The sequence below is a fragment of the Tamandua tetradactyla genome, chromosome 3, assembly GCF_023851605.1.
Source record: "Tamandua tetradactyla isolate mTamTet1 chromosome 3, mTamTet1.pri, whole genome shotgun sequence".
NCBI lineage: Eukaryota > Metazoa > Chordata > Mammalia > Pilosa > Myrmecophagidae > Tamandua > Tamandua tetradactyla.
In genome coordinates, this window is record NC_135329.1 from 164238240 (window position 1) to 164251723 (window position 13484).

The following is a 13484-nucleotide window of genomic DNA, read 5'->3' on the forward strand; positions in this document are numbered from 1 at the left end:
GCAGAGAAAACCCAGAGGGACCTGAAGACCAGGGGCCAGGAAGGGCAGGCAGGCATGTTCACAGCTTGCCATCCCCAGGCCCCAGCATAGTACGGAGTTGCACTGCCCTAGAGAACTTTCCATGGTGATCGAAGCCTTCTCTATTTGTACTGTCCAATATAGGCGCCGTTAATCACAAGTGACTATTAAGCACTTGACATGGGGAGTGTATATGAAGAATTGGATTCTAATTCTGTGTATTTTTATTTAAACAGGCACAGCTTGTGGCTCCCACAGGTCTAGAGGAAGAGCTGTGGCCTCACAGCCTTTGCCATGAGGCTGGACTCGTAAAATTTCAGTAATCCTGTGAAGATGAGGGTATGCTCCTGGCAGAGCTGACTATAGGGAAGTAGAAGGTGATTTTCCATTCAGAAGTTCTTCTGTGCTTTGGTGCGTGTGTACAAGGTCCAGCCTACTTCTGAAAGCCCAAACGACCCCTGTGCTATTTTAGCAAGGCTCTAAGAATACCCAGCTCAAGAATCTCAAACTATCAAGCAGACTGAAGAGAGGTTGGTGCTGGACAGGGAGAGTGTTTTCTCAAATCAGACTGTGGCTTAAGGGAGTAACTAGAAAATTACTAATGGCAAGGATGAGAAGAACTGAGCTGGTATAGGTGGGTGCCAAATGCTCACCACTCGTCTGCCTTGAGCTGCTAGTGTGAGACCACTTGCCCCACTGTAGCTCCAAGAAGATCTTGGTATTTAGGTGGCAACTTGGGGAACTTACAGTGCTGGGGTTAGGAGTAGAGGCTCTGGAGTCAGATGTCTGGACTTGAGTCCCATCTCTGCCAGTAAGAACTTACATACATACTGTGGTAGGTTCAGGTGTCAACTTGGCCAGGTGATGATGCCCCCTTGTTTTGTTGCTGTGGACTTGAATTATCAGCATGTGAAATTTCATCTATGGTTGATTACATCAGCAGTCAGCTAAGGGGAGTGCCTTCCACAATGAGTGACATTTAATTTAATTAGCTGGAAGCTTAGAAGAGAGGTCAGAAGAGAGCTCAGCACAGTATAACATAGTGTAAGCAGCTCAGTATACCTCATCTCAGCACTCACAGCTCAGCCCAGATGTTTGGAAATGCAGAAAGGAATTGCTTGGGGAAAACTGTTGGAACCCAGAAGCCAGGAGAGAAGGCCAGCAATCATCATCATGTGCCTTCCCACGTGACAGAGAAACTCAGATGAAAGTTACCTGCCTTTCTTCTGACCAACTATAAATTTGTAACCAAAGAAATCCCCTTATTAAAAGCTGATTCATTGCTGGTGTGTTGCATTCTGGCAGCTTTATCAAACTAAAACACACATGCAACCTCTCTAGGTCTCAGATCCCTCCCCCTTAAATTCAGGTGATTATATCTACCTTTTGTTTTGATGTTTAAATGAGATACCTGATGCACCACATGTGCCATTATTATTTCATGGCAAATAGCTCAGGGCAGGAGAGGTTGTTTCTCATTTTCCCAACCAGGACCTAGGCACTGGCTTTTAGTACTTTGCTGATGTTTCAACCTTTAATCATATTCCATTCTTCCAAACTACAGCATGATATCAAATATGTTCATCTAATTACCTGTACGAGAAACATTCATTTCCAACATTTAAGCGATTATAGCGATGAGTTAGTTAATAGACATGCTGTAAGACATTTGTGCCCCAATTTCGACTTTTCTTTTTCTTCTAAGAGGTGTTAACAAATGTAAAGAAAGAACTTTATAATAATTTAACAAATTATATATGCTGTTCTTGCCCAAAGAGTGAAATGAGGATGCTGTTCTTTTAAACTGTAAACTTACATTTTAAAGGGCCATGAATTTTTTTATTTCCGGAAAAGATCAACAAGGTCTCAGAAAAATACCATCTAGACCATTGCTACTAAAAGTGTGGTCACTGAAGGGTGCTGTCCATAAGCTGTTACTTGTGTGTGACAAGATAGAAATGAAGCATTTTTAAACACTGAAGGTGATTTAATGGGACCTGACATTCCAACACATGATACTGGGCGTTTACACTTTATATGCCCTTTAAAAAAATTACTTCGTTTTTCCAATAATTCAGTATATTTTACAAAAGTATTACTCTGTCCTGGATTAGGGGAGGGGACCTGGTCCATCGACCCAGACAGTTTGAGAAGCACTGTCTACAGTATACAGAGCCAGCATATACATACACATACTGTCTACAGACCACAATCTACAGTATACATAGCTATGAGGCACATGTGGTTGGTATGTGCAAAACATCAGAAGATGTAGTCCCCTCTTGAATGGATTATCCACAGGGCCATTTTGTTGACTAACTTTTTTGTAAGATGGCAAAAAGGAAAGTAGGAAGAAAATAGGCCCTGGGAGCAAATACACTTGGGTTCAAATTCTGATTCTACCCCTTTGGCAAAAGGGTGGTCCTTCAGCCACCTTCTCTTACCTTCTCTGAGTCTTTCCTTAGCTGTAAAGTGGAAATAATACCAACACATTTTATAGAGTGGTTCTGAGATTGAAATGAGGAGGCAGAGAAAGTACCTAAGATAGTGCCTGATGGATCTCCAACAAATGTTGGTACCCTACCCCTTTCTCCTTCTGATTTCTGCGTTTTTGGAAAATAGACCAAATCTAAAAACAAACAGATTTCCCCCAAATATTTAAACAGTAAAGAACAGCTACCTCCACTGTACACATCTTCCAAGAATTATCCTGGTAAATACATACTCATTCCAAATTTCCAGAGACCTATTAAGGTATCACATTCAGGGATTATAGCAAAAACATGCAAAGTTATCTTAAAGACAATTAGTGTCCTCAGCCAGAGAAAGGTATTAACATATCTGAATAAAGAACTAACAAAAGATTAGAAAAATATCTGTACAAGAGGAAAAAGCTGGTACTTCCTCTATTAAGGAAGCGTGGTCTTTGTCTACAGATTGTGTATCACGTAACATTATCAAGGCTAGCCCTAATGGGGGGTGGGTCTTTAGGCTCTTTCCATGATGACACTGAATTATGGAAGAAAACCCCTTTGTTCTGTTTCTGTTCACCAAGCAGCCTTCTTATTATAATCTGACCTCACAGATTCATCTTCCAAGAGAGAATCTGCTGGTTATATCAATTCAAGTATTTTTCTTCTTATACCAGTTATATTGTTTACTGTGGACCATTAAATGGACAGACTCTATGACTTGGCTAAAGTGAGACAGATCTTCCAAAGGTGCAATGACAAAAACTGAGTCAACAGGCCAAGGTCACATCTGAATGGTGAGCTCACCCATGCCATGCCACCCAGTAAGGCCTCTGGGAAGGCAGCTTGCTTCTGTGGTCATCTAAAAATACCTCTGACTGTAGGCTTCTTCAAAATTCCACATCCATTACATTCTCTATGCATAGGATTCTTCTTTTAATTGGACAAAAAGCTGATTTTAAAAATTGTATATGCCACTAATTCTGGGAAATAGTCACACAGAATAATTTGGGATTCTATTCCTTTCCTTGACTTCATTTCAGGTTCTTAATTTATCCACATATTTAGATACATTGATGTAATCCATTGTCTATTCTAAACCTCTTAAAATCTAAAATTGCTTAAATTTTCAGATTAAAAAATGTTATAAATTCAAATACTGTCCTAAATGTCAGATGAACACTCCCTTGTAATTCAGCCCAAGTATTACTGGCAATCTCTACTGGTTCACAAAGCATTTTTTGTGAAATGTAAAATGTGTTTTAAAACCTTTTAAAATAACATTTGAATGATACAATTGTTTAAGCATGGCCACCTACACTACATCTCACCCACACATTTTGGTGTCAAATAGTCCAACTTGCTAAACAACAGTGAGCTTTTGTGAGGCCCCTAGTGTGAGCAGTAACTCAACAAAGGGTTCTGTTATGTTTGGTAACTGCACACCTATGGCAATAGGAACCATGAAGCCAACTTTCAACTACCTGTGGAGGGCAGAGCCATTTTACCGAATGGTCATTTAAAGTGTTTAAAAGCCTTTAGAGGGGGTATAAGGGCAGGTAGTTCAATGGTGGAATTCTCGCCCGCCATGCAGGAGACCCGGGTTCGACTCCCAGTCCATGCACTTCCAACCCCCTCCCCACAAAAAAACAAGCAAGCAAAGCAAACAAAAAAAGTCAACAAATGGTAGCGCAATAACGGGATACTCACATGGAACAATAATGAAATGTGACCCCGCCATACAGCATACAAAAAAAAACCCCTTTAGAATGAGAAAGGGAGGAATGGGGGCCAGCTGGGGGTAGAAAAAGGAAGAGAGAGGAGGGAAAAAAGATAAAAAGGTCTCTTAAAGGTTTGTCATGCTTTGGTAGGGATTAAAACTGTGATCTACAGATTCATGTATCTGTATTCTCATCCTATAATAAACCCCAAAACAAATGAACACAATATAAATACACCTCTCCAAAATCATACAAGTGATTCTTTTAATTGTTTAGTTTTCACAGTTCTCACATAACAAAAACTGACAAAATCCATGACTTCCTCTAAAAATAAACATGAGAAACAAGATCCTGGAAGTCCGTGGCTTTTTCTCTCTTTCTTCAGCTGTTCCTACTGAGACGGTGGCATCCAGCTGCTGGCGCCCCCAGGAGCCGCTTCTTTCCATCACTGGTGCCTCCTCCCCCTGCACAGGTGAAGCCGAGGTGCCAGCTTGGACCTCACATCCCCGGGAACGCCCAGCCTGTTCTGCCGTCATTATACACACATGTCATCCTAGACAAATTGTCTCTTGGGAGGTAAAGATGGTGACCACAAGCACTGATGCATTTTATACTTTTATACTATATCACCAATAAATATATTTAGAAAAAATTAAAAATCAGATTAAAATATAGCTAAGATGTTAGAGCTCTACGTCTGTTTATACAGAAAAAACAGTCACTGTCAACATAAGTCTGAATGGAATATACTTTCTTTGATTTTTAAAAAATCAAAGTTTATGTGAAAGCTCACTGAATTAACTGCATTTTGGGAAAAGAGAGCAAAGCTCCTAATAGTAAAAGGTGCCTGACCAAAAAGAGAATTACAAAACAGTAACATTATGCTTTAAAGAGGAAATATCCTTTGGAAATCAATCTATGAAAATTCCAAATTTTGGTAGCCATGTTCTCATTCAGTAATTTTTAAAAATTCTATTAAATTTGGCTCCGGAGAGCAACAGTCTTTACTTCTCTGTACACCATTTCCTATAACACTTCAAGTAAAACAGGATTACTCAGGAATGCCTAGGTGATTCCATCAGAGCAGGAAAGGCCCGAGTTTGAGTCTGAAAGGGAATGGATTTAGCAACATCTTAACTCCTTTTTTTTTTTTTTACATGGGCAGGCACTGGGAAACAAAACCGGGTCTCTAGCACTAGCACGGCAGCAAGAACTCTGCCACTGAGTCACTGTTAGCAAGAACTCTGCCACTGAGTCACTGTTGCCCGCCCGCCCGTAACATCTTAACTTTTAAGATTATTTTGCCATATTCTCTTTTCTCAGACCTGTATTTTGGCCTCCTTTCCTCAGGATGAAACACACAGTTACTGACTCTTTCATTCTTGAGTCGAACATCATGAATCAAGAAAAAAGGAATTGTTCTCTATAAGAAAGATCACCAATCTGTTCTGTAGAAAACTGTAACAAATGTATATAATCAAGCAATTTAAAGAAATCGATCTGTCAACTCAAAATGTCACAAGGTTAAATGCCTTCAACTTCATAATACAAAACAATATACAAAGTACTTCTAATTTCTAATTCATATATATTGCTATAAAAATCTTACCAAAACTTAAAAAAATACTAAGAAATGTTTCTCTTTTTCACAATTATCAAATAGCTAGTTTCCCATTATTAAAAAGTAAAAACAAAAACATCACTACTGTTGCGAGACCCAAGGTTCTAGGGAAATGGCCCCTGTGCTTCCTATAAAGGTCTCTACTTCTACCTGAGTCGTAGCACACACTGGGGCTGGACTTCTATCACCGTGCTGCCTTTAAATAGCTTTGTGGTCTTGGATAAGTTATTTAACCTCCCCAAGACCTCAATTCCTCAATTAGTAAAATAGCAGAGTGGCAATATGTTAGCATTTATGTTCCGTGGAATACTCATCTTCAGAAAAATGGTTATGTGATGAAATTACATTGGAAACCACTGCACACAATATCCTTCCCTCTAAGAGATTAACAATGTGCATTAGCACTACTAAAGGCTCTGATAAGTCCTGCAATACATTTCTTTAACTTTGTATCAAACTTGGTCGACCTCAGAATCCCTTTACTGACTAGCACCTATTAGCATTCTGTAGACTATACTTTGGAAGCTGGTCCGGTATGTCTCAGGTCTCTTCCAGCACTGACAGGAAGCGCAATGCAGTCTTTCGATATGATTCTGGAGATCAAGAGGATCTAATGCCTTGGTGTTGACAAGGCGCCTGTTCATTCTGATTGGCCCTTTGAAGAGCAACAAAATTCCCTTGTTCCTAATGAAAGTCTTCATTCAAGGGAAGTGGGAATGGTTCTGTCACTGGATCTTGATGGCCACCCACAGAATAATAAGTAGTAGAACTTGCCAAGGATGATCAGTTACCTTCAATATAGTTTAGTTTTCCCTTCTAATATAACCTGATTTTTCTCTATAGCAAACACTTGTTTCACTGTTCCCTAGTTCTGCTAACTTTAACAGGGTCCCTGCCCTTTATCATTTCCTTGTCCAGAAGACAATCTTGCAGGTAGCATTGTCAGGCAGTCCTCAGGTTAAAAAGCTGCTCTTCCAAGAAGGCACCTCCAAGGCCATACTGTTCTTCATGCAGACTAATTTCTTCAGATGACAAATGGCTTGCTCCAAGAACAAAGTCTGCAAATCTAATATTTTTTTTGTTTTAAATAAAGTTAGTTTTATCACAGAAAAGTTTATTTGGAAGATAACATGTTCCTTCAGTGCTTATCCCATTTAATCAAATTTGACTTTACACAGTAGGAGCTGGCATTTACACAGTGGATGTACAAATGGGAATGCTTATGTGATCCTTCTAGAAATAACTATTAAAGAAAAGGGTAGAGAAGTAGGCAGACTTATAAGCACTGCACACTTATAAGCACTGAGTGCAGCCAAATGCACTCACTCCTGTTTTCTAATTCCTTTGTTTTTAAAAATTAGTTTTGATTTGTTTTCCTTTTTTAAAAAACTGTCAATACTTTCCTGATCAATCGTCAATATGAAGGCTCAGTAATCTGAATTAAGCTATAAAGAAGGGAAAGCAGTAAGGGAAGATGTTGGGCAGAGATGTCCTTCTTGGTTAACTTAAAAATTACTTTCCACACCAGAAAAAGCCAGTTACTTATTCCATGCCACCTCTACCTTTCTCCTCCCTATATGGAAGTTATCTTTATACTTATCTCAATAAAACACGAGATCAATATTTAATCTAGCATCAGTGTTTTACTGTGCAAGTCAGAGGAATTCAGAAAACAGAACTGCTGGTAATATCTACATACTCTGTTGTCCAGGAAAGTCATCTTTTCCTATTCTCAAATATCTATACGAAGTCACTATATCATTTTCAAAATAATTCCAAACCACGCTATGGTCCAAGCAACTGAGCAGGGCTTATGAACAATTAAATGCGTGCTTACTTTTTAGGAGCCTGGAGCCTGGAGACAGCCAGCCATGAGGGGAAGTCAGGCCTGCAGCAGGCTTGGCGCAGGCTCTCCAGAGCACTGGCCGTCTCAGCGTCAGCTTGCTCCCGGTACTCTTCTTCAGTGAGATAGCTAACCACCAGCTTTTCTGACGCAAACCGTGTCTTCACTTTCCTAAAACACGTGGCATTTGGTTGCTAGATTCCCGGTAATATTTGATTGCTCAATTCAATCCTCAATATTTACAAAAATGCGCATCCTAAATATTAACAGTAATACTTTGTAAATTTCCTTTGTATAATATCTGTACGTTTTTACTATTGTCACATAACTGAAGTATGTAGAATGTATCGTTTGGGTCTAACAGCACATATTCCTGCTTCCTAGACTATCTCAAATGATGTGTTAAGGCATTTGAGAATCCAGTAATGATAGAGTTGTTAATTGCTTGATAATTTCTAATCACAAAATTAGAAGTCTGGTTTCTTTAGGCGTGGCTTGCTGATTTTCTTGGGCACTAAAAGAAGCAAGCATTTGAGATGTCCTTTTATGGGGACTCAGTGGAACCACTTACTCCCTGTAGGGTACGTGGGGAGGATTTGTGAGCTATCACCTCCACCTAGTGGTGGTGACACTGACTAGTCCCAGACAGAGGGAGTACACACTGAACAAGGGTCTTGTATCTACGGTAGTTTATAATTATTCTTCCTTTGCCAACAAGCTGATGGCTCGCAGTTAGAATGCTGCTTTACAAAAACTAGGAAAGTTATAATCTCATAAAAACAATAATGACTACAAGGTTTTAAATTTCATATTTGCCAATGAGTTTCTAAAAATGTTTTTGGATGATGTTAAATTTAATTTAACCAGAGATTCCCAAAACTGCGCATGCATCATAATTACCAGTAATTAAAAAATATATGTGTATGTGTGTATATATTCTTAAGGGTTAGGACCTGAAAAAAATCTGTATTTTATGTTTTAAAACTAATCTGATAATGGATAAGCTGGATTTGGCATCACTGATATTATTTTCTTCTTTTCTGAATGCCTAGCATGAGTTCCCTAAAGAGGAAATTGCCTGGCCTCTGAAGCAGAAGACTGGAGCAAAGTCTTGGCTTTAAGGTTTACTCACTGTATGAATAAAGGAAATTCCTTAACAGTTCTAAGCCTTTGTTCAGCTGAAAAAAATGAAAGCAATAATATCCACCTCAGACTTTGTTGTAAAGATTAAATGAGACATTATGTGTAAGGGCCTAACACAGTGAGTACCTATAATAAGGGTTCGGTAAGCATAATCAAAGCAGTAGCTACCATATATTATTAAAATACACCTAAACAAGTCTTTGTAACCTAGGAAGTGCTATATGAAATTGAGGCATTATTTCTCTGGTTTATTACTTATCCTAAAAGTTCCTGTTTTATCCCCTAGCTTTACATATTCTTCCTTAGCTAAAAGGAAAGCTGAGCAAATCACAGTACATTTTGATTATGACTCGAATGCTAATGGAACACAAAACATAAAAGAATCTTTGTGTAGGTGACAGGACACACTGCCCTGGCAGGGCCTCGAGCAGTTAAATGGAAGGAAGAAGGGATCCCATCCTAGGCCACAAGCTTGGCAACGGGCCAGAGGCTACTGGATGCAGAATGCTCAGCCTCTTTCTGGAGGAGGGGACTCCAGGAAATCCCAGTCACTGTTGGCCTCTGGCAGATGGGGCAAAGGGAGAACCAGTCAGCATCAACCCCTCCAACCCTGCCCTGCTGCACTTCAGCCTCTGTCAACATCCCCTGGATAGGGGCCTGGGTTGTCACAGCTGTCTTTTTAACCCTGTAACAATACTACATGCACAGTCACCAGATCCATAAACTGCCAGTTATCTCAGTGTCTCCTGCTTGCTCACAGCCGGTCAGTCTCACTTCTTAAATACTGACTAGCTTCCGGCCCTTGGTCCCACTGCCCGACTCCAGGCTCACTCATCATCTCCTACCTGGAAAACTGTGATGTCTGATAACTGCTCTCCTACCACAGGACCTCCCCGTTACGTCCAGCCTCTGTGCCAAAAGATGGACATGCCATAACCTGCTGACTGATGAGTGTTCGTGGTATCTGGTTTGAATTTTGCTTTGGAATGTATTTTTCTTTTCAAATATATTAGCTGCCACCATTTAAAAAGTAAGAGTTCACATTCTAATCCACATTTCTGACTGTCCTAGAAAACCAGAAGATCTGGCAACACAGTGCATATTCTCACACGGCAACATTCTGCTCACGCTGCATGCTAACTGCCTCCTTACAGGTGAGGCTGCACTGCAGAACTTCCCACCATCCTCATGATCACCCCACTGCCTTACTCCTGGTTGGCACTGCTCATTATGGCACCTGTTCAGGCCCTAAGCCTTCGCATTTAGAACTTCTCCTGAGGTAGAAGTCAGAGACAGCTAATTCACATGCATACGGCTTAACCTCCACTGTGCCCAGGTTAAGACTAAGTTCCTCGGCATGGCCTGCTCTGCTTCATACAGTCTGGCCCATGCCCACCCCTCAGCAGCATCAGCAGCGCTGCCTGCCTCATAATGGTAACAAACTGGGTTTTCCCTCTGTCAGGAACGCCCGTCCCACAGTTATTTGTCTGGCTATTCTGATCCGTTCTTTAAGCTTCAATCCCATAACAACTCTTCCAGGAACACTTCCTTAAACTTTCTCTATATGCCCTGACACAAAAACAGCTGCTCAAATGCAATGACTGTGACAAAAGAAGTTACCTTGTCTTGTTGTAGTTTGATAGAGCTTAAGCCTTAACTTAAAACCTAAGAGAAAAGAGAGTCCTAAATATAAATAATACCTTTCAATCATCGATGATTTTTCTTAATTCTTAACTCATAAACACAACCAAGACCACTAAAGAAGTTCTGACTCATAATGAAGTAAATGCAGAATGAAAGCAGAAATTTTAGGCAACCCAGAGCACCCGTAATTTTGTCACTGGTTTTAGTAAATTCTGAGTGAGTGAACGTATTTATCTGAACATTGGTGGTACAGCTCCAAAAGACTAATGAAGACTAGAAATCGCGATGGGGTCAGATGCTGGAAGTTCTCTCTCCTCCCCCTCTCATAGTAAAATCTCCAAATAAAACGTAATCATGAGATTACGATGTGTCCAAAAACTTCTCCAAAGCAGTAAACAAAACCAGAGCCTAAATGTGAATTTACCAAGGGAAAAACACTGATACCCACCAGCACAAATAGGAGAACGCTTTCAGTGGGTAGCCCAGAGTTCTGGAGGACATGATGAGGACCATAACTGCGTATGCGAACTGAGGTGCATTGACACCAGAATAGATAAGGACCAGGGAGAAGAGCTGCAGTGTCCACTTCAGAAGGTTTATGCTCCTTTTGTCAACAAGGGGTCCATGTTTGTAACAAACAGCAAAGCTGAAAAATCCAACTACCAAGATGTAGCCTGTAAAAGCAGAGGGATATAAACTAAGATAAACATAAACTTGAAAAATTAAGTGAAATACTTGGCAGAGCCTTGCCTTAAAGCAAAGAATTTATCAGAAAACCTTCATTTTTGTTTTCTTTTTCCAGTGAAATAAGGTTGAAAATGTAGAAAAAGGTAGTTATCCCTGCCATGTGAAATACTGGATTGACTTTTCTAAGAATTTAGGGTATATAATAATAAATTATTATGATATGTACACATATCTGGTTTTTAAGCCCAGTTTCCTCCATGGGCAAATGATATCATGACTGCTTTGGCTGGGAATAAGCTTCAGTATATGTCACTGTCAGCTACAACCTTATTTTTTATTTTTACTTTCTGGTCACAAAAGGAAAATGTAATTTTAGAGTGGACAGATCAGGCTGTTACTGTCCTCATGCAGCATTCAGTCTCAAGGTCACTGATGGTGGGACTGTGAAATATTCTGTGTCGCCTGCTGTGAACCACTGCAAAATGCAAAATGTGACTCTGCTGTATCCTCGGCAGCACTGTTTTGCCTCGCAGTCTGGCCCATGCCCACCCCTTAGATCTATAACCAGCTTACAGGAAATATGGGGGCTATAGGAACAATTAAATGATACTATGAAGGAGTAACCAGAGAAATCCAGAAAATGGTACATTCTATAATGTGAAGAAAAAAGCAACTATTATGGATTAAAAGAAGTGTATGGGGGTGCATGGGTGGTTCAATGGCAGAATGCTCACCTTCTTTGCAGGAGACCCAGGTTTGATTCCCGGACCGTGCACCTCACCCTCTCCCCCCCACCAAAAAAAAAACAGATGTATGGGCTATACTCAGGCATAAAGAATACTTGGGAAATTTGAATGTGGCCTAGGTAATAGTTTTAAGGAATTGTTAATTCTGTTTGATTTGATAATTGTTTTGACTATACAGGAAAATTCTCTTGCTCTTTAGAGATGCATAGTGAAGTACTTATGTAAGAATGCTATGATGTCTCTAATTTACTTTAAAAATACTTGAGCTCGAAAAGAAAAAAATAGGTCAAACCATAAAATCTTCAAGTAAAACAAAAAATTTAGTTGGTTTTGCTTTGGGAAGGGCTTATTTTGAGAAGTTTTGTGCTAAGGGTTAAAAGGAAATAGACTCCCTTTCTCCATTATTTCCTACTTAAAACAAGCAAACAATAAAAAAGATATCTTGCTTTTTTAATATGAAACAAGGAAAACAAGTGGTTTAACAGCTCTTCTGTTTCTGAAAAGTCAAATTTTCATTTGTCATTTATATTTAGGATTTCTCAGCTTTTATAGTGAATATATTAAAAAAAGAAATGAAGAGTCACATTTTACAAAATTTTTTATACAAGATGTTAGATATAGTTAGAGTTTAATCACAATTCAGAAGCACATGCAGACAAAAGGGACAAATAATTTTTTGCTCTTTTGATCATTAGTATAGAAACCTAGGAAATGGGAAAACAATCTAAACTGAGATCTCCATGAACTGAAATCAACTGTGGAAATAAAATAAACAAAATATTATTTTTAAAAGCACTTTCTCTCTAGGGCAAAATGGAAATGTGGACATTGGAGATAAACAAAAGAATTCTCCAGTGGTACTTTGTAGTTTTCTAGTTGTAATTTCTTTATTTCTCTAGTTGTAATTATATATCAAATGAATTCGCTAGTTTACTTTTCAGCTTTACCAATAATAGAATGTATTTTTTTAAAAATTTACCTACCGAATACATATATTCTGTTTTCATACCACAGCCACATCAGATCTTCCATTAATTGGCACACAACATAAACTGAAGCAAACCAACAACCAACCATTAGAGCCCCAAACGTGCTATACTGTGTGTGAAAGAAAATAAATGACATATTTTTTGGTGCATTTACTCTCATAAAAATAGAAGTAAATAAATAAACCCTTTGTTTTAGAAACTTCTACATCAACTGAATTGATTAATTCGATTCAGAGACTCTCCAGAGTCTTATTACGCTAGGTGTGGTCACAAATCAGCAGCAGCACGTGGGAGCTTGTTGGAAATGAAATATTTCAGGCCCACCCCAGACTTGCTGAATTAGAAATTGCATTTTAACAAGATCCCTGGGTGATTTGCATGCACAGTAAAGTTGGAGCAGCACTGCTCTAAAGAATAAATTTGTCTCAAAATAATGCTGGGGTACAAGTGTTATCAGAGGAACTACGACATTATCATCATGCATATTTATTTATCCTCAACTAAATGCAGGGCCTTATTTTATTGAAAGTGTTTGGGGAACTATTTATAATGAAGAAATCTCCAGATGTGGCAATGCTATAATTCAAGGCCTCGATGATTC

The 13484-nt window shown here is 39.2% G+C and overlaps 1 protein-coding gene across 5 annotated transcripts in view; it reads right to left on the bottom strand.

The window, feature by feature from the left end:
* Nucleotides 1-13484, bottom strand: part of NEMP2 (nuclear envelope integral membrane protein 2) — a 186830-nt gene that overhangs the window by 1418 nt on the left and 171928 nt on the right. For 2 of the 5 annotated variants that reach the window (XM_077154490.1, XM_077154486.1), the window contains exons 6-9: nt 12878-12992; nt 10910-11135; nt 7669-7845; nt 17-6897 (exon numbers count right to left, since the gene is read on the bottom strand). In XM_077154490.1, the coding sequence (XP_077010605.1) occupies nt 6774-6897; nt 7669-7845; nt 10910-11135; nt 12878-12992 (642 nt within the window). In that variant the 3' untranslated portion in view covers nt 17-6773. Of the gene's footprint in view, nt 1-16; nt 6898-7668; nt 7846-10909; nt 11136-12877; nt 12993-13484 lie in introns of those variants that run through there. The other 3 variants (XM_077154487.1, XM_077154488.1, XM_077154489.1) reach the window with 2 other exon arrangements.